The following is a 26,766-nucleotide window of genomic DNA, read 5'->3' as shown; positions in this document are numbered from 1 at the left end:
AGTTTTTACATGCTGGACTGATTCTTCAACAGGAACGGAGCAAAGAAATGAAAAGTTAAATGAAATATTAAATATTTTTCTCTAAAGAAATGTTCTTCAAGTTGCATTAAAGCATCTTCGAGGGAAATTACTCAACATTTAAAAGATGGGACCAGATACTTGTTGAACAAAATGACGATTTGAAGGAAGGAAGGAAGGAAGGAAGTCAGTTTTGTTTTTAAAAAATGAGTGGAGACCAAAACATAGTCAGGAATCGAAAGGGTTTTCATTTGGTAGCTTTCCAAAACCAAATGGTAATTAATATAATCAAATAATTTTAGCTCATCCTATGAGAATAAAACATGAATAATTTCCTCTAAATAATAAAAATAAGAAAGTTTGACTGAGTCTGGAATCAGAAAGCACCAGACAACAAGAGAATTTAGTGTTTTGTGAAAACTTGATAATCAGGTCAGTCATTGTGGTTTTTCACGACACAAAAGCAGCAGAAAATGTTCAAAACTTCATTCAGTCTAATGATCTAAAATAAAGCTGTGCACGATTGTGTCAGTATATAAAACATATCCAGGGTCTGAATTTATTTTCTAAACTCCCAAACTAGCTGCCTGAGCTAACACAAAAGGAGATAAAGCCTTTTTTTCTCCTCAGAAATTCTCAGACTGGATTATTTTCTGCAGGAACGTACTGCAAACGTTTACACCTTAATCCGATTTATCATAGCTACAATTATTCTTCAAGGCACACCATTGTCAGTGTCAAGTCAGCAGGTAAAGGTTTAGATTTCCATCCTGAAGAAAACAAATAATGCAGAACTTAACGGATAAGTCAGACACTTTAAATTGAGTTCAAGTCAAGTCAGCAGCTCCATTTCCATCACAAATGTGTGCAAAACTTTGTCGATGTTCCACTAATGTGATATAAAAAACTAATTTGCAGTTGCTTTGTTTCCTTTAAATCAGAATGAATTAAAATCATGCATGAATAAGTTTGTTCACGAGATAAGTCATTAAAAAAAAACATACAGCGCCATCATCCTCCTACCACTTCCTGTCATCGTCCTCTTCAACGTTTCCGCCAGTGGTAACATCCGGTTGTTGGTCACGTGACTCGTGATGCAAAAAAAGTGTTTCCATAGCAGATTTGTGAAATACACTAATTTTGTTACGGCTGAAAAACCTCTAACCTCCTTTGTCAAAACCTCATCAAAAACCTTGTTTTTTTTTTGTAGGAGTTTGATCTGCTATTTAATAGGTTGTAGCTGTTAACCATAAAACTGGACAAACTGGAATTACGAACAAAAATTTACTTAATGAAAACATTCACATTTTCCATTAAGTAAGTTTTTATGTAGGATGAAAAATGTGATCAACGACCGAATGTTACTATTGGAGGAAAAGACAAAGAAGTCAACAGGCAGTGGTATTTTTATAACTTTAATTTGCTCAACTTTATGATCAATGGAAACGCAGCGGTTGAGCTCTACTATCCTGCTACTTTAGAGCAGCATGTAAAGGTTTCAGGACTGCAGATCGAGGATCAGACTTTGATCTTAGCTGCGTTTCCATAGAATTACGCAAATTGAAATTTCAAAAATAAATTTGCCTAATAGAAACAAATCAATTAAAACAAAATTGTGTTTTTTGATAAAAATGTTTTTGTGGTAGGATGAAGTGGTTGTTTCACCCATATTAAAATTAATTCATTTCACAAAACTGCAACGGAAAACATTTATTTTTTTTGCATCACATGAGTCAAGTGATCAATAGCTGGATGTTACTACTGGTAGAAACTATGAAGAAGAAAACAACAGGAAGTGGCAGGCGGATGATGGCACTGCATGTTTTTTAATGACTTATTTTGTGAACAAGCTTATTCATGCGCATTTTTAATTTCATTTCTTGTTTAATGGAAACACTGCAACTGTGAAATTGTGTTTTTTCAACAGTAGCTGAATATCAACAAGGATTTGCACACATTTGTAATTGGAAACGCAGCTACTCTTTGCTCTCGTTCATAATTAGGAAGTAAAATAATAAAATCTACAAAAAGAAGCCAAGACAAAACATCAGATTGGACTCTAATCTTAGTGAATCTGGACACAAAGAAGAGGCGGAGCATGAACCCGGCCGGCAGAGGAAACGGCGGGCTGTTTGAACCACATGATGTAAAAGAGCATGACGCTAACTTCAAAGCACTGATTGTAACGTCTCGTCCTGCAGTCCGTCAGAGCGCCACGGTTTGGTGTCGGTCGCTGCTCGTCTCGCTGTGGGTGGGGGTTGTTGTTGTTGGTTTTCTTTAAGCAAACAGTGACATCTGGGCTGGTGTGAGTGTGTGTTTGTGCACATGATGCATTTCACCAGAGTATGCAGGGAAAAGCCGAAGAGTTGTTTGGGTTTTCCATGCGGGACAGCGGAAAGGGCGAAAACGACGAGTGCATGCTGATCCCCTCTCCATCTCGGCTCAGACGTTTGGCATCAAACCACAAGACTGCAGCGAGTTTTAGGTGGAAGTCGATGCAACAATAACCGCTGGGAATTGTTTTCAAGAACAAGGGAGGAAGGAAATGAGTCCCCGTGTTAATGCTTCGTTTATGCTGAGCAGCTGGATTTCTACGATGTTTGGCATTGAATTTATCACCAACTTTCTATCCCAAAGTTAGTAAAAGCAAGTTAATGTGGGGGATATGTAAAAAAAACAAAAAACAATAAAAAAGTCCTCCATCTGATGATCAACGGTGTCTAAAATAAAAAGGAGGTGAAAAGTAATAAATAATCCGTCCACATCTCCTTTTCATGCCATCCTTAGTGGTTAGAAATGGAATGACCAGAGGAGACTGGGGTGGAGTTTTGGCGTAACACACTTATTCAGTCAGAACCAGCGTCAGATATTTCAGGAACTTAGAAGAGAGGAGGGGGCTGGGGGGGCGTTGGGAACGTTTGGAGATCTCCATGTAGGTCCATGGAAGCAGTCTGTAGCGTTAGCTGGGTTAGCATGGGGGCGTTGGAGTTTGGGGGCGTCAGGTGGGACAGGAGATCTGGGCTGGCTGGTGACTCTGGGCTGGCTTTTCTCTGGGTTGCTCACAGCGGGCAGATGGAGCTGGATCGAAGGAGAGCCGTGAAACGCTGAGGGAAAATTAAAAATGGAGGCAGGGATCAGATCAAACGGCTCAGAAACATTCAAACTTCAACAACTATTACTGAAGTTTATGCAACAGGCCAACACAAAGTAGCATACAATTGTGAAGTAGAAGAAGAATGATCAACAGCTTTCACTGTTTTTTCTAAAATTAAAAATCTGAAACTAATAATCAAATAAAAAAAATCCACATATTTTTCATTTAACTTAAGTCTTTTTTATACAATATAGCAAATAAATCAAAAGATAAAAAAATTGGTCTTTTTTAAATTAAATCTCAAAGTACCTTAAAGTTTGTGGTTGTTCAGTTTAGACATGCCTGTCACAATAACCAATTAATCAACTAATCAATTAATTGCACGATCAAATTGATAATTTCCATTCTTTTGATTATTCTGATGAAATTTGGTCTACAGAGACATAATGTTATTTTTGGCTTTGGTTGCAAGTGGTTTTTATTTTGGTTTTATTTATTGTTTTTGGTTGTTTTATTTTGGAAATTTAGAATATTTTCCACTTAAAGTGCCGAGTTTATTTGTCTTTGAGTCTGCAAACTTGCATTATTATGTCATTACCAATATATTACTTGAGAATAGGACAAGATTACTGCTGAGGCTTTTAATCTGAAAAACAAAAACATCATCTTACCTTCCTGCGTCAGCTAGTTGACACTTAATTACATGATCACTTTCCTGTAAAAAACAATAATACAAGACGTAAAATTACTTGCATATCAGCATGAATTAAAGAGGTTAAAAAATAGAAACCAGTAGCAGCTCAGGTTTTATAAAGCAAACAAAATGGATAAAAGTGTTACAGAGTGCTGAGCAATGCAAGCGCTTCATTTTTCATTCCAGTGAGTATTTGGTTCAGATCAGTGGACGACATCTGGACCTCTCATGCATCGTAACGCAGACACACACACAGGTAACGTGTTGATGATGAACGGGGCATGCATGTAGAAACCAACATGAGGATGATTGTTGGGGTTAAATGGAAAACTGGAGGATTTTGTTAGCCAAGTAGCAGAAGCCACAAAATACAGCTGACGTGTAAAATAACAAAAACAAAAACAAAACAAAAAAAAACGAAACGACGGGAAGAGGACGGGACACAGATCATTGGAGGCGGCTCTTACGAGTCATTTAGACTCTTGTAAGCTGTCTCTGGGGTTTTCTTCCCCCGCTGTGTTGGCGGATGGAGGCGACTGGGGCTCAGGTGGAGGCATGGGCATGGGCAGGGGGATGGGCTTACTTTGCTCCTCTGGGGTTTCTGGACCCAGATCGGATGCTGGCTGGATTATGATTACAGTGGTACCTGTTGGATTGGAACAGGGAAATCCTGAGGTGTGAGTCCATTTTAAATCCTCTGCTGATGCAAACCAGTGAAGCTGCTTAATGCAGTTTAATACGACCACTAGAATGTAGCAAACTACTGCTGCTGTGTTTTACTTCTGAGGATGTGAGAATTTAATATTTTTCAATCATAACAGTGACCCAAAAGAGACATTTTTGTCATATTGTATTCTGTTTGACATCTAAAACCTTTAACTGCTTCTGCAGTTTGAGCTTAAACAATCTTATCAACAAATTCATTTCCTTGTTGATTTTGCATCAATTTGACATAAAATGCCCTTAATGCAAACCAAACACTGGTTGTTGGGCCTGTCGCAATAAACTAATGAATCAAATTAGCTCAATAATTTCCATTTGCATGAAAGTGGATGACAAAAGTCTTCAGCCTGGTGCTTTGGCCTCAACCAGCCGTACTTTTGATGGAAAATTTTGTTCACAAAGACTTCATAATTAATTTAATTGTTTCTGTTTTGTTCATTTATTTCAGATATTTAAAATGTCTTCTAGTTCCAGTGGTAAATCTTCATTAGAACGTAAAGCTTACTGATCTTTCAGAGAGTGAACTTACATCATCATCACTTGAAAACGGTCTCAAAACAACAATAACAGTTTATCGCAATTACTTCTGGAACAAAATATCGACCAGTAAAATTTGTTTTTGTGACAGACCAACTGGTTGTTCGGTATTAATACAAACAAAACTCTCACTCATCAAAATAAATCTGCATAAACCGGAGTGACCCAGAAGGACTTGCCTCCGTCCTGATCTGCTCTGATTTGGGCCTCCAGGTCTTCAGGATCAACATATTGGTAGTTTTCCTCGTCGTCGGGGGGTTTGCACTTCCCGCAGCAGAAACAGCAACAGCAGCAGCAGCAGCAGCAGGTGAAAAGTGTGCAGCACAGCACCAGACTCTGCAGGGATTTACATGCAAACAGGTTTTTCTTAGTCGTATGACAGTCGACAGAATTTAATCTTCATCTCTAAACAGTTGAATCATCAGATTACATGCGATTCTGAACAGTTCTGCAGAGCAGCCGGAACATTTAGGTACTGTGAATTTGTTTGCCATCTAAGAAAATAATCCCAAAAAGACAGGAGATTTAGTAATTTTCCTCTGATACAAGATAAAATATGTTTTACATCACAATATTTACTGCAAAAGACCTGAAAACAACCACAGCAACATAATCAGGAGCTAAATCACCTCTGACATCATCAACAGCAGCCCAGCATCATCTCTGTTTACATTGTGTGGTACTACACTTCAGAAGCTGCTGATCCATGTCGGCTTTAATCTACATTCCTGGCAGGAGGACAAACGTCTATGATTGCATCATGAGGATGAACCAAAGGTCAGCGTTAGGCTTTACCCAGCTGTGTTTACAGATTCATTAAATATGTGTTTATTTGGCTAATTACTTATTCTCTCGCTAAAAGAAGTTGCCGCTCAGTTGCCGTGAAAACAATAGAACATTTTGTTAAATGTGAGAAAGGCCACCGGCGTTACTAACCTTAAACCACCATTTGGACATGAGGAAGTAGTATTTAACACTTTCCTCTCCAAACTGTTCGGATACGTAAAGGCCCATGGAGCCATACTCGTCGTAAATCCTTCTTTTGTTCTCGTCGTTTAAAATAGAATTGGCGTTGTTAATCTCCTTAAACTTCTCCGCTGCGTCTGGGTTGTCTGGGTTCTTGTCCGGGTGATACTTCAGCGCTAGTTTTCTGAAAAGAGTTCAGAGGGGATCAGAGGCAAACAATCAGCTTTGGACTTCAAGAATAATTGTTTTATGAAAATAACTTCCAGGGTCACAAAATTCAGCATGAAGTTCATGGAAATAAGTACAGAGTGAGTGTTTGTACAGAGCTGAGACTCTGTAGAAACAGGTTAATGACTCAGATCAGCACACATCCAGTCAGCTCACCTGTATGCTTTCTTAATTTCCTCAGCGGAAGCGCCTTTCTCCAGGCCTAACACTTTATACACGGTCTCCCCAGAGGTGGACATCTTCCTCTGAGGACGGGCAGGATTATGTTCAGCCATGGCTCACCTCTACAAATAAAAAACAAACAATAAATGATTGCGTTTCATGTTACAAAAACACAAAAAAACACTTAAAAACCTCATAGTTATGGCGTTATATTTGTGCTGCCAACCTGAGCGGGCAGTGAGACTGACGTGGGCACACATACGTATGTGAGCTAACAATAATTTGCTTTGAGTCAAACTTAAATCTCACACAATATAAACTCTCGCGCTCAATTCTTGATGAAAGATTAAATTAGTTTTTACAATAATCGTATTGTAGTTTTATTGATAGTATTTAGTGATCAAATTTAAAAAGGTGATAATAAATTTAAATTTATTGTCACCTTGTTTTCCATAGCCTTGAAAAATTTACTTATAAGGACATATAGCTTTGCTTTGTTGAGGGGTTCATAAATTATAAAATACCAACTGTTCCAAACAGAGTTCATAACCACAAGCAGAGGAGATAGTGGTTTAACATAAAGTTTCTCAGACACAAGTGAGATCTGAGCATTTTTACAATATTTACTCGCTTATATTGCCTAAGTAGGATGAGGAATAAAGTGATACATAAAGGGTAAAAACATGGATACAAAATGAAAGAAGGCTGGGAAAAATTATTCAGTATTACCCCAACAATCAAAAATGAATTATTTGTATCTGTTAAATGAAATAAATTACTGTGGAGATGTAAGTGGATTAATTTGCAAATGCTACTTCATCTGTCCAAGGGTTTTCCCTTTCCACACCACATTTAACTGGAAAAGGTAACACAACTGAAAGCACATAAACATTTCGACACAGGAAAAATATTAACAAAAGACTTTTTACTGGACTACACAAACGGATTCCTGGTCAACATGGCAACTGTACAGACCGAGCACATCTATTACTCAGCCATACAAATAATGCCACAGCGGTCATTGACTAAAGAAGATTACATTTTGCTGATCTAACAGATTACCCATCCAAGTCTACGTCAGAGAGGGCCAGCGTCCCGGTCAGAGTCTGACTGGACCGCTTTAGACGGACCAAACACAACAAAACCGCTCATCCACACACAGACGCCACGGGGGAAAAAAACACAAACAAAACACGCTGGCAGGGGGAAATGTTCTTCTGCCAAAGGCAAATCAAACAACTCTAATCAATGTACTGATTGGACAAATGGTACAGAATTACTTATGGGATCTTTACGGAAAACCCTGATTTGGAAAAAACAAAAAAAACAAATCTAAGATTTATCTCAGCCAACAACAAATGTAATGGACGTTTTCTGATGCAAGCTAAGAATCACAAACTTAATGAACTCAGAGAGAAACAGATAAACAGTTAAATCTCTACTGACCTGTTTTTATTTAGCCTGACATTGATCACAGCTTATATATCATGACATTTAAAACAAGAATCTCTAAAAAATAAAATACAAAAGCAACAGTTATTTCTACTGTTGAAACAGTTTTGCAAATGTGATCTTTAACTTTTATTATTTTTTTTATTTTGATGTACAGGCATAAGGTTATTCCTCTGAATGTTTTGCTTAAAATATATTTTTTAATGAAAATGAGAGGCGAGCTTTTAGTTTATGCATCATAACCAAAAATATTTCCAAACAGTCCAATTTGAGCTGTTTAATTCAAATTTAAAATACTGCACCAAGTAATTAACTACTCTGTTAAATAAATAGATGTTCCTATAAAATAATAACAAAAAAGTTTTACTTATTTATTTCATAATTTTTTTCATGGTGGTGTTTTATTTTATGACATTTATTTTGGAAAGCTCCATTATGTACATCAGGGAATTTTATATCAAGCTCATTTTAATAAAAATAAAAAGTAAACAGAAAAATGTTTATTTCATGGGGACAGTTATTTATTTCATGGAGTATTTATTATATATTTATTAATATTTAATTTGAAATAAAACTGCTCTCCATTTTCTTACACGCACAACCTTCTTCCAGCCAGCTGTCAGGCAATGCACAGCAAAAGGCAGGTGAAGAGTTCTAAATTGAAAAACAATTTAAGTAGTTTGTAAACTATAACTTCCTAATTAATTACATCACAAATTTGGTACAACATGAAAATAAAACTTGTCTCTTAACTATCAGCAACACAAATTAATTTTTGCACCATTTCTGACTGTTTAATAAGCAGCAGCTAAAATGCATGGTCACTACGTTCAGTTTTAATGAGTGCAGCAAAGAAAAATGTAGTTTTTTGCAAACTAACTTGTTTGAATTCACTCCAAAAAAAAAAAAACTGCAGTTATTTAAAGCTAATTGGTTTCAGTTCTGCAGAATAAGGCATTTCATTTTCCTGCAACAATTATCTTTATTGCAGTACATTAATTTTGGACACATAAACCTTTCTTACTTTTACTGGAATTAAACTACCAGCTTTAGAATCGCTTTCATAGAGAAACTGATCCAGCTGATCCTGAACCAGGCCTCAAAGCCGAGCAGTATTTCTGGTCGGAGGAGCTAATGGCTGCCCTATTTATCAGTTTTTCTACAATGAGATCAGTTACACATTTACTGGGAAAATCCTCTGAATGATTCCATCTCCAGCGCAGCAGAAAGCAGCTTTGCTTCTATTGTTTCTCATCTAATTAGTTAAGAGCCTCACGCTGCTGACATCCCTTTCACAACTGCACCAGATGGTACTTTCACTCAGTAGTTTCACATTCTGACTCTTAAAATGGGTCACTGGCAAAGATTAAAGTCACTTCCTGGTTTTACAAACACAGAAAACCTCAAAGCATCAACATTTCATATCGATTTCATGTCCAACTGTTACACATTCATGAACTGAAAGAGGAAACGGCTGATAATGACACATTTACTGCATTAGAAGTGATTTTGTTTTAAGAGTGAAGCGATTAATCGTGATTAATCGATTATTCAAATAATCTTCAACTAATTTAGTAACTGATCAGTTATTAATCAATCACTGGAGTACAGAACTCTAAAAAAGGCCATTTGCTGACAGAACAGCTCATTTGAAGCAGTAAACATGCTAAAGCCGTACAAAAAAGATACGGTAGAAATATTTTGCATTTAAGATAAAAAAAAACAAAAATAAAACAAAACAAAAAAACATTTGTTCGTAAATCTGTTCTGCCCAGAACTCCTGAGGTGGCAAAGTTTTAGCTTCACCTGGTTGAAATTCTGGAAAACCAATCTTTTATTGCTATGCAATAATTAATGCAAAGCACTGACCCATCGTCAGCTACAAATGACCAACCGTACGCTAAACGATTCCTCCTGCTGCTGAATTTTAGGCAATGAAATGTTCATTTTCTTATTCAAAATAATAATTATTTGCTTTATCTGCATTTTTAATGTATTTCTAATATTCTGCAAAAAGGCTTAAGTGGTTAATTGAAAAATTTGCAGAAAGCACCAATTTTTAAAATGTGATTAATCGGTTAATCATCAGAATAATCGATTAATAAAATAATCATTTGCTGCAGCCCTATAATATTCAGTCTGCAATAATTTTGGTTTGGAAGAATAAAATGTATGAAAGCATATCATCTGTCAGCCTGGACTGCAGCAGAAATACTGCCAGTTACATAAGAAACGCCGCCTTTAACAGGAACATACGTTGTTTACAGCGAGTTTCTACTCACTGGAGCTGAAAGACTTTAATCAAGTCATCATCACACATTTCAGTTTTTGTAAATAAATATCTGAAAACAGACAGCAGTGTGATCTCAACCTGCAGTCTAACAACTATGATAAAAGAGAAGAAGCCAAGTCAGGTTCTGGACTGAAATAAATCTTGCATAAAGATCACACAGACATGTTTTGTCCAAAAATGTTAGAAACGCCACAGGTCCAGATGGTGTTCCTGCTGGAGCCAAGATGGCTGCTGTAAATACGACCCTGACTGGGTTCAGGCTGGCAGAACTGGAGACATAAAGTTCAGCTTTTCTTTGGAACATAAACATTTTTGATGACTGATCCAGCCGCCACTACAGCTATTGATCGGGTATCAGTGAGCCAGGCCTATTAGGTTAATGGAGCAAATGCAGTCTTTGTGATTCAGGCTCTGCAAACAGGCCTCTGCTGTTTCATTATGAAACAAAAAAATTTAAAAATATCTACAAGTTCAATATTTTTTTGTATAGAGTAAATATCCTGTATTGTCATTTTGATGATTCTGCCTCACAGTTAAGTCTGTTGAAATAAGCAATTAATGAGCTTGATCATTTTTATTTTGATAATTTATATTTATTAAGGGCAATTTTGTTCAGAGACACTACATAATCTATTCATTTTATGTTTTTGGTTGTGTGTGGCTTTTGTTTTTGATTTATCATTTTTGGCTGTTGTGTTTTATTTTGTAGGTTTAAAATATCTTCCAGTTCTAATATTAAATGCTCTTTACAAATGCTAAAATTAATCATTGAATGTAAGTTAAGTATAGATAATCAAGTCCTGCAAAAAAAAAAAAAAAAAAAAAAAGGGTTTTGTGGTATTTGAGAGGGTGAACATTCACTATTATGTAATTTTCAATATATTATTTCAAAATGGTCTCAAAACAATATTATATATTGCAATAATTTCTGGAACAATTTATCGTCCAGCAAAATTTTTCATGACATGTCAGCCTACTCAGTTCACATTTTGAGCTTCTCAGAAAATTTGAATAAGATCAATAAAAAATAGTTTTCAGGCATTTTTAAATCTATAATCATTAAAACTAATAGAAACAAAAGCTTGAAATATTTCACTTTGTGTGTAATGAAACTGAGTCACTTCCTGAAGTTTTCATAATATTCTAATGTTGTGAGATGTACATGTAGCTTAAAACAACCTGATCATTTCTATTTCAATCTGTCTATGGTTTCCTATATAATGGTGTATTATAACTTTGTGAGAAATGTAAAAAAAAGAAAGAAAAAGGAATCTACACATGATATTTAGTCGACCTGAGAAACCCTGAGTAAAACAATTGAATCACTGTAATCGACAGAGAACATTTTAAAAAACAGAATCTATTAATAGCAAAAAAACCTTAAAGCATTTGCCAACTCAAAGCGTCTCGTCAAAAACACCAACCGAGGAAAAATCATGTGAAGACTGCAGGCAACTGCTCTTATTAAGATCCGACTCTGTGAAAACATCATTTCAGGACAGTATAGTCCAAAAATAATAATGAGTTAAAAAATATCTCTGGAAGATGAACAGAAAGTGAACTGTGACACCAACAACCACCAGCAACAACCAATGCAGCCAAATTGAACTAAAATTAACAACTTTTTATCTCAAATGTTCAGCAAAATGTTGCTTTTATGAAAGAAATCTGAAGAAATAAAATACTCAACGAGGAGTCACTAAGTTATAAATCATTAGTAAAGCTGAATAACCAAATATAATGCAGTGTAAGCTGCTAACGGGGTGAAAAAACAAATTGTAAAAAACCGTTGTGTTTAATCAGCATTTTGATCAACAACCAAACATCTAGAAAGAACAAAACAAAATGGGAGTGACAGGTAGGATGACAAATATCTGTAATCGGATAAGTGAACATCAGAGGAAGATTGGCTGAATTTGGGGTTGAAGTCAGGTGAATCCGGTCGGTCAAATAAATCAATTTAGAAATGACCAGATTATCTTATATAATCCACATGGTCCATTAAATGTAGCCCTACTACTTATTACAGCACTAGGTTACACACATGATGAAATATAGCAACTCTTTAAACATTTTCATCACCAAAACTTTAAAAAACAAAACAATTTACATCCAATATTAATATCCGTATTGATTCCGATATTGAAAAAACTCTAGATCGGGCAACATGACAATATGTCTAATCAATGAGGGCAGATCTATTCAGTCTAATTCTATGCTTTCTTATTTATTTTACATTATATTTATATTTCAGTAAAACTGTGGATTGGTGCATCCCTAGCGAGTTAATAAAAGAATAAATGGTTTGAAAGGAAACACCTTTGGCTTAATTTAAGGATATTTAAGCTGAATTATAAAAACTAGGTAAAAGTTAGCTGTACTGATTGTGACCCAATTCCTGCAGGATCAAACGTTCCCACCAGCTCCACCAGTCGCTGTAAATGCTGCCCAAAGCAAACAAAGAAAATCAATCAGCCCTCAGTAGCTTCCATGCACTGCAGTGCACAACTTTATACAGCAACAAATATCTTTATACTTTCCTTCTAAGCAGTTAGACCTTTTAAATTAAGCTTTGCAAAGGTTTTTTCAGTCTAAGATAATTCAACATTGTTCATAATGCATTTTTTCAGAGCATGTCAGGTTCCTCAATTAGCATTTCTTAAAAGTCATCTTGCAGTCGTCTGCTGCGTTCATGTTAGCAAAACGTCACAAACTTAAAATGGAAACAGGATATGGGCAAAAAAAATAGTCAGGAGAAAATCAGTAGCATAAATATTTACTCAATGTTTATGGTGAAAAAAAAGTGATGAAATTGCAGCTACTGTAAGACAACACTTAGGAAAGTCCTACTGTGCTTCACTGCAAAAACAGCACCGCTCAAACTTTATTTTCCTCTTTCTGTGCATCTAGAGAGAGAAAAAGATTTTCTCTGAAATATATGCCTCATGTTACTACTTTTGTACTTTCTATGATACTGAAAAACTCTGTAGTTAGATCAGGATAACAATCAAACTTTTGTGGCATATTTTGTGAATTAATTCAAAGTACTGAAAGTGAGCTTTGCTTCACAAATACTTTACTGCGAATTGTCTGTAATTTTCAAAAGAACTAAAAAGTCTGTAGACAGGAAGAATGTCCTGAAGCCGATTGTGAAGAATCTGAAAATGTTTTTGACAGAGAGGGAAAGATTTTCAACAATATTCTACGCTGCTAGGTAGATTTCCTGTCAGTTTTGTTTTCATTAGTAACATTTAATAGCTTAAAGTGTTTTAGGTGTATATTTTTCACATGCAAATGATTTGTTTTGCCCTCCTTGTTGAGCTAACCAGATAATTTCTCTGCATGCAAAGCTATCTTGTTTCAGGTTCAAAGTCCTACAGTTCTTTAGGTTTTCCTGCTGCAACAAAGATGTTTTTTTTTTTACATTTCTTACGCATCAACGCCTGCAGAAAACTGTTAATACCTGACATATCAAAAACATACAGGAGACTATGGAAGATTTCCCTGCTAAGTACTAGTTTGTACTATTCTCCTGCTGTGTGTGTAAACGCCACTCCCAAAGCAAACATTTGTTGTCTTTTTTGTTTGTTTTACATATTTGCATCCGCATAAAACTTTGGGTGGAGTCTCACACAGGCTTTAAAGAGTCAAAGAAAAGTAAAATAACCTGTTACAGTATATTTCTTTACTATAAAGAACTATTAGGGCCACTGAAAAATAAAATAAAAATCTGACTTTAATGCAGAAGGACAGCTGGGAGTAGGAGCTTCAGGAGGAAAACTAGCTTTCTGGAAAAAACGTGGTGGACTTTTAATGCCTAACTGAATTCTGACCTTGGAGCTAAAATCCTGTTGCTATGGAGTTGCTATGACAACAATAAACCAGACACAAGCTTAGAACTAGTTCTCGCCTTGTTACAGCATTAGTACATTACAAGTATTACTGGATTACAATTGTTAAAGTATGCGAAGCTTTCTTTTGTTCAAATTCAAAAATACTTTATTAATCCCAAAGTGAAATTAAATGTTGCTGTAACTCATTAATTTAGATTCTTCAAAGAGTTATTGACGATGGTGATGGCTGTTGGCAGGAAAGATCTCCTGTAGCGGTCTGTACAGCACTGAATCTGAAGAAGCCTCTGACTGAAGATGCTCTGCCTTCCCAAGGCAAGTTGGGATTGAAGTTATGGTTCATCTATGCTTTGCAGTGCGCTTGCCTTCCAAGATGGCATTTTAGTGGTGCGGATCTGCATGCAAAGTACAATGCACTTCTAGTTCAGACTTTTGGAAACTATGTATTCTGAGAGAAAAGATAGAATAATTAGTGGAAAAAAGAATTCTGAGAGTAAAGTAAAAATTCTTAAGAGGGCAAAAAGTCAGGATTCTTAAAATCTGATTTTTTTTTGTGAAGTATAGTCAGAATTCTAAGGTAAAAAGAAAATTCAGAACAAAGAATTCTGAGAAAAAATTCAGAATTCTGAGTTTTTAGTCGGAATTCTTAGGGAAAAGGTAGAATTCCGAGTAATTTATTATGTACAACTTGACAAGCAACCTCAATGTTCCTAACTGTAGAAATGGCTAAATATTAAGGTAAAAATTGAAAAACATGATCACTCCATACAAATCTTAACCACTGCAACAGCTGCAGAAAAAAAGGTTTATATGTCAGAAATGTTATACAAAGACTTATGCATGGAGTAATAATCCTCAACATCATTAGACACAGCTAAAACAAAGATCATCAGTGTTTAAATCCTTTAAAGGTTCATGAACTGGATTGTGACACATTCTGGACTGGGGTTGATTTGTTACTCAGCGATCATGTGGTCTAAATAATATTAAGATCTGGGAGCTGTTTTGGAATAATGAAGGAAGATTCCCGTCTGTTTGTCCTTGTGCAGCTCTAATCCTTTGCTAATCCTCCCTGAAAGGGACAACTCCTTCCTATTTTACACCTCGCCATTCATAAATGTACCATTTTGAACAGCGTAACCTCAGCAGCCGTTTCTACTTATTTTGCACATTTTAATGGGGTTTCTAACCCATCTGAAGCGGCTTGATACTCCGACTCGAGCTGTTAACAGATGTAACTTTAACACGCCAATGCCCACGCATTTCTTCGATTTTAATGTGTTTATTTAAAAAACAGACTATTCTGTTAAAAAAGAATACATTTCAAAAATCTTTTAAATCCATTCAGGCTTCGCTAGTTTGAGCCGTTAGCTAACGTTAAGCTAGCTGGTAACGTCCAAGCAGAAATAAAAAAAAGCCTCACCTTGAGTAAACTGAACACCGTGAATCTCGCCGTAAGGTTAACTGGACCATAGAGGCATCCGGTTTAATGTTTTATACGGCAGTTAACGGGTCACACAGTTCCGTTATCCCGGTGGCAAGGTAGTGAGTGATACACCCGCTACTTGCTGCGCTTGCCGGGTCGCTCCTCCTTCCAGAAAATAAAGGATGCGGAGTGATGCGTTCAAGGCCCAAATCCTCTTATCAGGAAAAAAAAAGTTGAACGTGTAATAAACTGAGGTGGGTAGAGAAGCGAAAAATTGTACTCCAGGTAACCGTCCAAACATATACTTTTTACTTTATTTTGTCTCTAATTTAATGCCGAAAAATGTCAAAACAATTAAAAAAATTAATTATGCAAAAACTTTGGTAATTGAAAGACTAATATAAAAAAAAAGAAAAATGAATGTTTACATTTGTGTGAAACTGAGTTTCACATAAATACAAACATTGTAGCATAAACGTTCGGCTGTTGAACAGGACCGTTCAAGGTCGCTCGTACTTATTCTGTTCTCTCTCCCTGAAGGATAAGCCCCTTTTTGCTACATTGTTTTGCTTGCTTATCTTCCACCAGAGCTTTGGAGGTGCTCTGCACAGCAGCTCATATTACCGTGTAGTGCGGTAGCTACCGCTGCCACCAGGTAGGTACTTTTTGTCCACATAAGAAAGATTTCCACACATATCAAATATGTTGTAAAAAAAATCATAACTTTATAATGAATTTGTGTGTTTTTAATATGACATAGAAATTATTACTAAAAAAAAAAAGAAGAATCAGTTCCACTTAGGGGGCCCCCTAGCAGCCCTGGAACCCTAAGTGACTGCTTAGTTTGTTTTTGCCTTGGGCCAGACTTGCTTTTCACAATAAAAGTTTATTTCTGCTGAGTCACAATGAACAGTTGCACAGTAAGAGTTGAGTTTTTTTATTTTGTTTTTACCAACAGTTCTGAATGCTGAATTGCATCCTGTTTTTAACCCAGTTGTTGCCAAAGTGTGGGTCAGAAAAAAGTTTTTAAAAATGTTATGTAATAAGATAGATTAATGGTTGTTGACTTTAATTAGTCTAGTTGTTAGTAATGTTTGCTTTTAAGCCGACAACACCTCATTTACATTTCAGTTATTTTATCTATTTGCTTTTGTGGAACTGTAAATGCATTTAAATTAAATCCAATGAACAAATATGCAACCTGAGATAGGATAATTTGGAAATAATCAGAAACAAGCAAAAATCTAAAATTTGGTCAAATCTGGTAAAACCCAAATTGCAACTATTAACTTTACTCCAGCAGATTGTGCACATTTTTTAATTACTCTGCTTTGTTGCATTTTATATTTGAGTATCCAATTTTTAATAACCATAAAAACTTTTCCTTTAAGTTGTACATTTGCTCCTACAGTAGTTTATACTTTTTTTTTTACCTTTGAATCTTCATTCACTTCACTGCTGCACCTCAAATTCTCCACTTTTCTAAAGCATTAACTTCTTTCTCGCAAGTTTACAAATCAGATTTAATTATGAGGTTTACTCTCTCATCTCTACAAGAAACAAAATTGTGATCGTTAGAAAATACATTTGATTTAATGTAATATGCAGTTTTAGTGTTATAAAATCTTGATCCAGAAGTCTTTATTTCAAACATTGCTACCCATGTACGGTTCAAATTATTCAGACTCCAATTTTTACAATAGCTTTGGAATTTTTTTTATTTCAGGTTCAACAACACTTTTCCTGATATACATTTGGACTAAAAAACTTTTTTTTTTTTTTAAGTAGTTCCAGAACAAGAAACCATACAGTTGCAGTTAATACGTATGAACAGGGAGTGGTTAAAGAACACCTGTGTTTTTCTATTTCCACTGGTCAAGTTTTCAGAAATATTCTAGTAGAAAATGTGCATTTTCCACAACAGCAGGTATCATGATTGTTCAGAGCAGAACTGGTATTAGTAGGACTTTAACTGGTCCCACGAGCCAACCGAATATGCATTTCATAAGCATAAAGGAATAATCTCTTCTCCAATTCCTTTGAGAGTCCCACCAACATCCACCAAATGGCTTTAAATAGGAAAACAACAACACATAGAAGAGAAATGTTTAAACAGCATCTTAGAAACTAACTCCAAAACTAATCTTCAATGTGTTCTCCTGTCATCTTGCTAATAATTTACAGATTTTTAGGAAAAAAACATAGAAATACTGCAATGTAGCACTCCAAACTTTCACCTGCAGTGATACAAATAACTGGAATATGGACTTATTTGCCAAGTACGGTGGCCAGGAGGGCCATTCTGATATACATGCCGTTCTCAGCTTGACGGAAATATGCAGCCCTGGGGTCTGTATCCACCTCCGGACTGAGGGGACAAAAGAAAGTCAAGTTACTCTGGAAAGTTTTTGTTTTTTAAATGAGTTTCGCTGCACAGCAAAAAACAAGGAACTCACCTGATTTCATTGACCCTGGGCAGTGGATGCATCACCACCATTTTCTTTTTGGCAACAGTCATGATGTGAGGAGTGAGGATGAACTGACCAAAACACTAATAAAAACACAATAAATTAAGGATCTTCATAACTGGACTGGAACGATTAATCGTGATGAATCAATATTAAAACAATCAACAACTAATTTAGTAGTTGATTAATTGCTAACCTGAGTTTAGAGACTCAAAAAAAGCCATTTGGTGAAAAAAATGCATTCCCATAACCAAATTTTCTCAGGCGGTAGAGTTTCAGCTTCAGTTAATTCAGATTTACTAACCGCATGCTATGCGGTGACCTCCAGAGTACTGGTCTAGTTTTCTGTCTAACTTGTAATTTAGATCATTTTCATAGTAATTTCCAATGATTCCAACAATATTTGCATTTTGCTGTAAAATAAGCATTTAGGTTAAAATCATGGTTGTTTTAAGTTTTAGTCACAGCAAGCAAATGCCACCCAAATCTGATTTTTTTTTTAGGCAATATAATGTTGCTTAATGGATTATTGAAATAATCATTGACTAATTTAGTAATTATTAATCACCAACTGGACCAAAAAACCCCAACAAAAGAGAAAAAACTGTACAAAGAATGTAAATTTTGCGTTTAAAATAAAAAGCACATTGCCTGTAAATCTGCCTTAGCATCTCAAATGGTAATTTTAGCTTCACTTGGTTTACTAAAGGAATGTTACAGTATTACATATTAGGCAATAAAATGTTAATTATTAGTTTATCATATCTTTTTATGCATTTCTAATAAATGGTTCAATAAAAAAAGCTCCAGAATGTGCCGTTTTTCATTCTTATTAATCGTCATAATAATCGATAGATTAATCGATTTCAACAATAATCATTAGTCGCAGCTCTACTTCATAATTTTCTGTAAATGTTTAAAACTAAAACCCAACTTACAGCTTTGTACTCATCCTCAGATCCGAATCTCTCCTTCTGGATCCTCGTCATGTACAGGACGTCCGTCTCAGGCAGAGCTTCCTCAATGCTGTCATACTCTTCCTGTTACAAAAGTAAAACTAATCAGTTTAGTACGCTGGAAGCCATTTTTACACTCTGGGTTCATCTGTGCACTGCAAAAACACAAAATCTTAAAGTATTTTGGTTAAAAAATGTATTTTAAGTTAGTTTCAATACATCTGCACCAGAAACTAGATCAAAAACACTAGATTGGCTGTGTTTTCTCACCTGCTTGATTCCCTTCGAAGCCACATAGCTGATGATCTCTGCAGGCATGTGGAGGTTTTTAGGCGCTACGTAGCGCAGAGTGATGCGGTACTGAGTCAGCAGCTTGGCCAGAGAGTGAACGGTGCGGCCATGTTTCAGGTCTCCGACCATCGTGATCTAGCAGAAAACAAACCGTAAGTGTTGTGCTCCTGATCCAGATTAGGATCCTAGTTTCCCGGGTTTTACCGTCATCCCGTTGACCGTCCCAAGCTCCTCCCTGATAGTGAAGACGTCCAGCAGGGCCTGGGTGGGATGTTCCCCGACGCCGTCGCCGGCGTTTATCACTGGTTTACGGCAGTGACGGGATGCATTCTGCAGATAAAATATAACAAAATACTAAACTGGTTCACAAGTCATGCAGATAGAACGTGACCTCCAGAGTACTGTTCTAGTTTTCTATCTAACTTGTAATCTAGATCATTTTCATAGTAATTTCCAGTGATTCCAACAACATTTGCATTTTGCTGTAAAATAAGCATTTAGGTTAAAATCATGCTGGTTTTAAGTTTTAGTCACAGCAAGCAAATGCCACCCAAATCTGATTTTTTTTTTGTCCCGTATTTGACTTTTTCACAGCAATCTTTTCACCCCTCTTTCCAAAAAATTAATTTTGTGCTACTTCCATATGTGGCATCAAGAAGACATTCACAGTGAGCTTTAATTGAACTCTAGTTTGTTTGCCCAGAAAGTCTGAGTCGACTGTGGAGGTGTGAATGCGCAATCGAACTCTGGTCTGCCTACAAACCTCGGTTTCGGTTTGGTTGAAGTGAACTGATGTGCTGCACGCCAAGCAGACCGGAGACTACTCCAAAAGCAGGAAGCGGACTGCACCGCCAGGCATTCTGGGTAAATTCAATCAAAACAAATGCAAAAGAAGTGGCTTGTGGTCTTTTACCAAAGACGCAACAGAAATCTTGCTACCGCTACTAAAACTGACAACAAGAGCTTCACAAAATCTGCTTCCATTTGGTGAAGAAGAAAGTTTCACTCAGTGTCTTCTTCAGAGGTTCTTGTATCATTTCCTTCGAAGTTCTTGATGCAGCGCCCCCACAGGTGAGGAGGGGAACAGGTTGCTCAAAGGGTTTAGTTGGTTTGACATGCTGCAGCGTGAAAGAGAATCGCAATTGTTGTATCTTTGGTCCCCAGTTGAACAGAGTCTACCGGTTCTCTTAACAGGTGTATAAACATCCTAAATCAGATACGAATCCGATAGTTTTCTAAGTGTTTGTTGCATTTAAATGTTTAGAAAAGCAAGAGCTACAAAAATCTGTTTGTATGTCTGATGTCCGGCAGACACTTTGCAGACACTGTGAAGTTTAAAATATCAGGATCAGCACTGACAGGTATATCTCTTCTGCTCTTTTAGATTAACAAAAACTACAAAAATTCAAAAATAGAAGCATGAACCTCTAACCTAAACATTTAAAAGCAAATTAATGAGAAACAGGCAGTGATCTGTAAGAGCAACTGCAGGTTATGTTTTGCCGATAGGCGGCCGTCTGCCCTTGGTTTCGAGATGACAGATAGCAAGAATTGAGTTACCAAGCTATATCAAAAAGAAAAACACACAAAGCCAAAGACAATAGCTTTCCAGCAGTTCTATGTTAAACGTCTTGGTACAAATTAATGTCAGTGCAAACAACTGCAGGTAATGTTAGCGTTTGAAAATTTAAGAGCAAAGCACTCAGCCAAAGCTTCTTCCACTCAAATCTTTGATTAAAAAAACTCCTTACCGCCTGATTGTTGAAGACTTCCCATCCACACTGATCTACTGAACTAGAGTAAGAAAATAAAACCTAAGAAACTAATTGATTGGGGAAGTTACGTTTTTCAGATATGACATAAAACGAGCAGACATGTTTAATTTGCATCTGCAAAAACTTCTCAGTTTGTCATTGTTTTATGAAAATGTGTCTTCAGCCTGATCGGCACAAAAAGGTTCTTCCAGACTGATCAACACCAACACCTGATCAAAACTTTTTCAAATGCAATACAAACAACTAAGTGTATTCATGAAATATTGCTGTTAAACAAACAAACAAGAAAAAAGAAGCCAAAAACAGGGTCAAATAAGGGAAAATATTTAGAATAAGTGTTTGATTTTGACAGGATGGTTAACAGCAGCTCCAAAAGGGACAAGTACAATTATCTTTTCTTTGCATTTAACCAAATAACTACAGGAGGAAATTAATAGCTTATTTATTTATATGGAGACAATGTACATTTTATTAACCTTTTAAAAAGGAGAGAGGTGTGATTCCAGCAAAAAAATATATATATATATTTTCACCTGTAGTCCCAACTACCTGTAACTGTCCTTCACAAAATTTAAAATGTTCCTTTAAATTGAAAATATAAACAAAATATGTTCTTAAATGTTCAGAATCCATGTGGGTAAACTTGTTTCTCTGGTCTTCGTGTTTTAAACAGGAATAAAGTTAAACTTAATGATTATAAAATGTAATTTAAAACCTTGAAAGTGCCGTCTTGTCTGAAGTTTTTAAGAATGTGTGTTGATCCAGAAACCCACCTCCACAGCTCCGGGAGTCGGGTGTCGCAGCACCAGGACGTCAGTGTAGCAGCACATGGTCTGAACAGAGTCTGCCAGCGACTCGCCCTTCTGGGAGGAAGACGTGGAGTCGCTGAAATGCACAACGGAGCCGCCCAGACGCTGCATGGCTGCTGCAAAGGAGCTGCTGGTTCGAGTGCTGACCTCGTAGAACATGGACGCCATGACTTTACCCTGATAGTGGAGGGTAGAACAACAATTAGACAGAAAATATAAATGTTAAAGGTGACCTTTAGTTATTCTTTGGACACTTTAGGATAAGTCTATCTACGGCTATTAAATTTTTTACACAAAATCATTTTTAGATAATGAGATTTTAGTCTGTTGAGTTGTTTGGGGGTCTGTCACTTAAGCTGCTGCCGGCCTCACCCCCCAAACTCAACGTTTACAATCACATGTGAAAATGGCTTCAAACAGATACGCAATTATACAACTGTACGTCTTTCAAAAGCAGAAGTGGAGCCCCCTGCGCAGTCAACAAGAACACAGAAAGTGGTTTCTGGATGCTAAGCCAGCAATAAAACTCCTGACTTTTCCATCAGCCATTGTACAGCACATGCTAATGTGATTTTATATCTTATTTATTTCATATTTAAGTTATGGAACAATTTGCCATTAAATATCAGAAGTGTCTACTTTCAAATAACAGTTTTATTCTTTGGCTTTTAACACATGTTGAGACCAAAAAACATTAATTTATGGCAAGAAATGACTAGGTTTTTCATGCTTGGGCTGTTTGTAGAAGCACAAATGGAAGTTCAAAAACGTGAAAAATGTGAATTTTGCATAACGTGTCCTAAGATAAGTTACCTTCAAGATTTCCAGGCTTCTCTCTTTCTGAACCAACAACCGCAAAGTGTGAGCAACATTAAAAAGGTGGGACATCTGAAGGAGACAAAAAAACAAAACAAAACTTGATTGTGATTAACAGAACTACAGTCATATTCATGCCCTGCATGAGTTTTTGTCATGGAGGTACCTGCTCTTTGCTGAACTGGCTGACAGTCAGGATGTGCTGGCCCACCAGTGGGTGAAGCAGGGGAGACGTCTGGAAGTGGGGCACCTGGGAGGGAGTCACCTGTTTGGACTCGGACAGAGGGGAGAGCAGCCTGGACAGAGGCGGAGGATGACTGTAGGCGTCACCAGAACTGGAAGGCGGGACCATGGTCAGGTCTGCAGGAATCAGTAAAACACAAGCAGCAGTCCATAAACAATGCCGTTCCTCTGGAACAACTCACAATAACTGCATTCCCATCAACTTTGCAAAAAAATGGTTTTGCGCAGGTTTAAGTTGGGTTTTTTTTTTTTTTTGCTTTTACGAAAAGTTAATGCGTTTCTGTTTCCTATGTCGGCATTAAGCCTGTCGAAATGGTCAATAAAATAACTGCATGATAAATTAAAACAAGCTTGATAATTTCCATTTGCATGAGTGTTTATTTTTCCCATGTCTCTCTTTCTACCAAACACTGACAAAAGGCTTCAGTATTGTGCTTTGGTCTCACCTAGCTTTATTTTTGCAGGGCACATTTGTTTACCCTCAGTATCTATTTTATTTGTTGTTTCAGTTGTTTTGGCCATTTGTTTTGGATATTTAAAATGTCTTCTAGTTCAAGTGTTAAATGTTTGTTAAAAATGACAGCTTATTGAAATCAAAACGAATATACAGACAGATCTGTTGACAGCAGGTTTGACTGTGCTGAGGCATGATGGGTATTGTAGTACCTGGTGGCAGACCAGGATCAGAGGAGCGGTGGAGTCTTTGCGGCAGCAGGAAACGGGACTCTCCCGGAGCGCGTCTGGGACTCGGCGGTCTGGCCCGGACGTGTCCTTCACGAGGAGGAGTTGGACGCGGTCGCTCCGGAGACTGATGGAACAGGAAACAAACTTTCTGAATAAAAATAATCTCAAGAAACTTCTTTTTTTTTTTCTAGGGTTTCAGGTTGAATACCAGTGGGATGTCTTTAACTGGTTCAGCTGAGTGTATGGAAGCAGCAGACCAGGTCTTCACATCCTCACCGTAACCAGGAGGCACCAGAACCTGGAGATCACACATATTTTACTTTAAACTCAATAAAACATTCATGAAACAGACGATGTGGAGCAAGAAGCCGACCTGTCCGTCGATGTAGGCCACCTCTCCTCGCAGGACAACGCGCAGAACTTTACCCTTCACCTTCAGGCCTTGGAACGGAGTCCACTTGGACTTGGTAAACTGCATGGACTGAGGAATAACCCACTCTTGCTCCAAATCAACCTGGGGGAAAAAAAAAAAAGAAAATATTTAAAGTAGAATTACTTATTATTATTATTATTATTATTTATTTCAGTCATTTTTTAACCTTTTAATACACAATAAAACACAAACAAAATGAAATAAGTATTCCAACTTGTTGTACGTGTCTGTTTTTCTTTCCAAGACAAAACTAATAAAGAAATAAATAATGTTTAAATTTCTGTTAATGGCAAGAAAGTGCGTTGTGTACTGAGTGTTTTTTGTTGTTCCTCCATAGTAGAATCTTTCCTGTATATTTTATCTCCAAGTAATTCCAGTTGAGTGTGTAGTTAAACGCGTAAAAGAATATAAACAATCATAATCAAAATTTATTGTATTTGTTTAGCAAGTTAATTTTAATACGTTTTTATTTAAATAGTGAAAAACAGTTTCAACCCCTTTCAAATTATTCCACACCAGAAGAACTTAATTGCTTTTAATATTCACCCAAAAATTCAGCTTTTTTTTTTTAACAAATCCTTCTCTCAGTTTTTTTCTTTAATTTTGAATCACTTCTTTATAAAACTTGGAAGGAGATTAGAAAAAAATATGTAAATGCACTCCTGAGCTCTACAAAGGCATACAGTTTATAATTGTTAGAAATATTTAATTAGTTGGATGAAACTCTGATTAAGTTATAATGTGGACAGCTTTCTCCTGATGTGTGTAGACAGGTTTTGTTGGTTTTATGTTTCCCCAGATCTCCTCACAGTAATTCCTGTAACAGTACAATTTATAAAGTGATTTTTCTTTTATTAGAAAATCTTTTTATTTTATTCAATGTTACAATGGTGTTTGACTTTTTAAGCTTTTACATTATTAACATTAGCAGTCCAATGCTATTTGTAGTCGAGCATAACCCCACAAAAAAATAATCAGATTTCAAACACTTAATCTATTTCAATACAATTTATCATGAGCAACATATCTTTTACATTATCTTGTTACTGCATATTAAAATTTTAGCTTGCCACAGTTTAGTTTATTATTATTTTTGTCACACCATTTCTTTAATACATGTAATTCTCCTGTTTTTACAGTTCCTATGGGAATCTTCATCCATCCATCCATCCATTTTCTGAACACCCTTGTCCCTCAGTGGGGTCGGGAGGGGTGCTGGTGCCTATCTCCAGCTAACGTTCCGGGCGAGAGGCGGGGTACACCCTGGACAGGTCGCCAGTCTGTCGCAGGGCAGGGAATCTTCATGATTCTTGGTAAAAGAAAGAAAAGAGCCACAGCTTTAATGACGTACCTCCACGTAGGTGTTTTCCTGGACAGGCAGGTTGAAAATCTTGCGTGGGTTGTCATAGAGACGTCTGATGATGTCATCTAGAGTGAGGCGGCCATCGCTGACGGCGGTCAGCAGGAGCGGCAGCATCGTTTCCAGGCCGGGGTAACCGGGAGGAGGACGCTCAGCGCTCTTCTCCTCTATGGAGTGAGGAGCTGTCGACAAAAGGAAATAAAACTAAAGGTGAACTGTTGTGCTTCCTTAGAATAGGTCTATAGACTCTCCAAAATATGTTCATTATATGCTTTAGTTCATTAATTGGTACCTACTGATACCCTCATTGAACTAACGGTGGAGAAAACTGTAAAACTAATCCCAACAATATGGATAGTTATGAGCGATTTTAAGGAGCACTGATTGGAATTTATGGTAAAAGCAATAAATCAAAATTAATAAAACTGCAATAAATGGTAAACGATACAATAAATGCCCACCCCTGGTTTTTAGAAGCAGTTGAGACTAAAATGAAAGTATAAAAATGTGCAAAATGTGAATTTTGCAGAATAGATCCCCTTAAAAAAGTATTTTCTTTGTGAAACAGCCTAAAATTGGCGCTCACTAACCGTGATCTGTAGCGAAGCAGTCTATAACGTCCAGGTTTTCCCACAGCGCCTCCATGTCTTCGCGGGCTCCCAACATGGGTCGGACCTGTGCTCGCCCCTCTCCGATCTCCGTCACGTTTTCCTCGCACAGGAAGAGGTGATGGGGGGCCACCTCACACGTCACCTGGATGCCCTTCTGCTTAGCGGCTCGGATGACCAGGATCTACAAAACAACGCATTGGTGATGGCGAATTTATAGATGTTAGGTCTGCACCGTCCAGCTGGATATGAATGGTGACTTACCTCCTCCTTTTTGGCCACATGGCAGATGTGGACGGGACGCTGGTAGAGCTGCGCCACCATCAGGATGGCAGCAACAGTTTGCTTCTCAGCGTGAGCGACGATGGGCATCTGCTTGGGCCAGTTCTCAAAGTGCTGCAAAGAACGATCAAGTAACTATTTTAATTTCAGTTCTTATAAAAATGCTGCTTATCAAATATGACTTGAAAGAAATTTGATTTTATAACTTAGCGCCTTGAAATTGGGCCTTTGGCTCTTTAAAAACGATGCTCTTTCAGAAACTCCGACTTCAGGAAGTCATGACAACATGGCTTCTCTAATAACCCATTTTCATCGCTTTTACCAGTGTTTCACTGATAAGTAGCTCCTGTAATGAGCTCAGCAGAAGCGCAGTTCCACCAGATACTTGCTAATTTCTGCTGACTAGTCTGAAGGAGCTGAGTGAGGGAGTCGCAGGGAAGAGCTGCTCTGTGAGGCAGAAGATTGAAAAATGTTTTTGATAAGGGGAAAACATAACATGATGTAAAGCTAATTTTTTTTTTTACATAATACTTCCCCTTTAAGAAAGAAAAGTAAAAAATGTGCCTTTAAAGGATTTTAATAAAATCATTTCATTCT

General features: G+C 36.8%; 3 protein-coding genes and 1 long non-coding RNA gene across 6 annotated transcripts in view; 1 reads left to right on the top strand and 3 right to left on the bottom strand.

Annotated features, from left to right (window-relative positions):
- The window catches only part of ift172 (intraflagellar transport 172), a 42,730-nt gene extending 38,816 nt beyond the window's left edge, over positions 1-3,914 (bottom strand). Inside the window, exon 1 of the mRNA XM_016664904.1 lies at positions 3,903-3,914. The gene's annotated coding sequence lies outside the window, so the exon portion shown is untranslated. The remainder of the gene's footprint in view (positions 1-3,902) is intronic.
- LOC107834123 (uncharacterized) lies at positions 985-25,789 on the top strand. The gene is made up of 3 exons (XR_001659908.1): positions 985-1,361; positions 9,675-9,683; positions 25,778-25,789. It is a non-coding gene; the product is annotated as an uncharacterized LOC107834123 (long non-coding RNA).
- Positions 2,066-15,631, bottom strand: dnajc5ga (DnaJ (Hsp40) homolog, subfamily C, member 5 gamma a). Of its 2 annotated transcripts, XM_007540234.2 has the most exons (7): positions 15,442-15,631; positions 6,417-6,544; positions 6,003-6,216; positions 5,246-5,402; positions 4,274-4,452; positions 3,784-3,827; positions 2,066-3,122 (listed from the first exon to the last, which is right to left on the bottom strand). In XM_007540234.2, the coding sequence occupies exons 2-5, from the start codon at positions 6,533-6,535 to the stop codon at positions 4,277-4,279; spliced, it is 666 nt and encodes a 221-aa protein (XP_007540296.1). In that variant the 5' UTR covers positions 6,536-6,544; positions 15,442-15,631; the 3' UTR covers positions 2,066-3,122; positions 3,784-3,827; positions 4,274-4,276. The 2 variants fall into 2 exon arrangements, with proteins under 2 accessions (XP_007540296.1, XP_007540297.1); XM_007540235.2 differs by lacking the exon at positions 4,274-4,452 and having other exon boundaries at positions 15,442-15,629.
- Positions 17,136-26,766, bottom strand: part of cad (carbamoyl-phosphate synthetase 2, aspartate transcarbamylase, and dihydroorotase) — a 26,978-nt gene continuing 17,347 nt past the window's right edge. The window contains exons 31-44 of one of the 2 annotated variants that reach the window (XM_007540232.2): positions 26,152-26,283; positions 25,870-26,071; positions 25,271-25,461; positions 23,860-24,000; positions 23,695-23,784; positions 23,469-23,610; positions 22,726-22,919; positions 22,557-22,631; positions 21,708-21,920; positions 19,364-19,489; positions 19,139-19,294; positions 18,851-18,952; positions 17,901-17,995; positions 17,136-17,812 (exon numbers count right to left, since the gene is read on the bottom strand). In XM_007540232.2, coding sequence (XP_007540294.1) covers positions 17,713-17,812; positions 17,901-17,995; positions 18,851-18,952; positions 19,139-19,294; positions 19,364-19,489; positions 21,708-21,920; positions 22,557-22,631; positions 22,726-22,919; positions 23,469-23,610; positions 23,695-23,784; positions 23,860-24,000; positions 25,271-25,461; positions 25,870-26,071; positions 26,152-26,283 — 1,959 coding nt within the window. In that variant the 3' untranslated portion in view covers positions 17,136-17,712. Of the gene's footprint in view, positions 17,813-17,900; positions 17,996-18,850; positions 18,953-19,138; positions 19,295-19,363; positions 19,490-20,507; positions 20,954-21,707; positions 21,921-22,556; positions 22,632-22,725; positions 22,920-23,468; positions 23,611-23,694; positions 23,785-23,859; positions 24,001-25,270; positions 25,462-25,869; positions 26,072-26,151; positions 26,284-26,766 lie in introns of those variants that run through there. The other variant, XM_016664903.1, reaches the window with a different exon arrangement.

The sequence above is a fragment of the Poecilia formosa genome, unplaced genomic scaffold (assembly GCF_000485575.1).
Source record: "Poecilia formosa unplaced genomic scaffold, Poecilia_formosa-5.1.2 Scaffold526, whole genome shotgun sequence".
NCBI classification, from domain to species: Eukaryota; Metazoa; Chordata; class Actinopteri; order Cyprinodontiformes; family Poeciliidae; genus Poecilia; species Poecilia formosa.
Note: the sequence above shows the minus strand (reverse complement) of the source record. Positions and strands in the feature narration are given on the sequence as shown.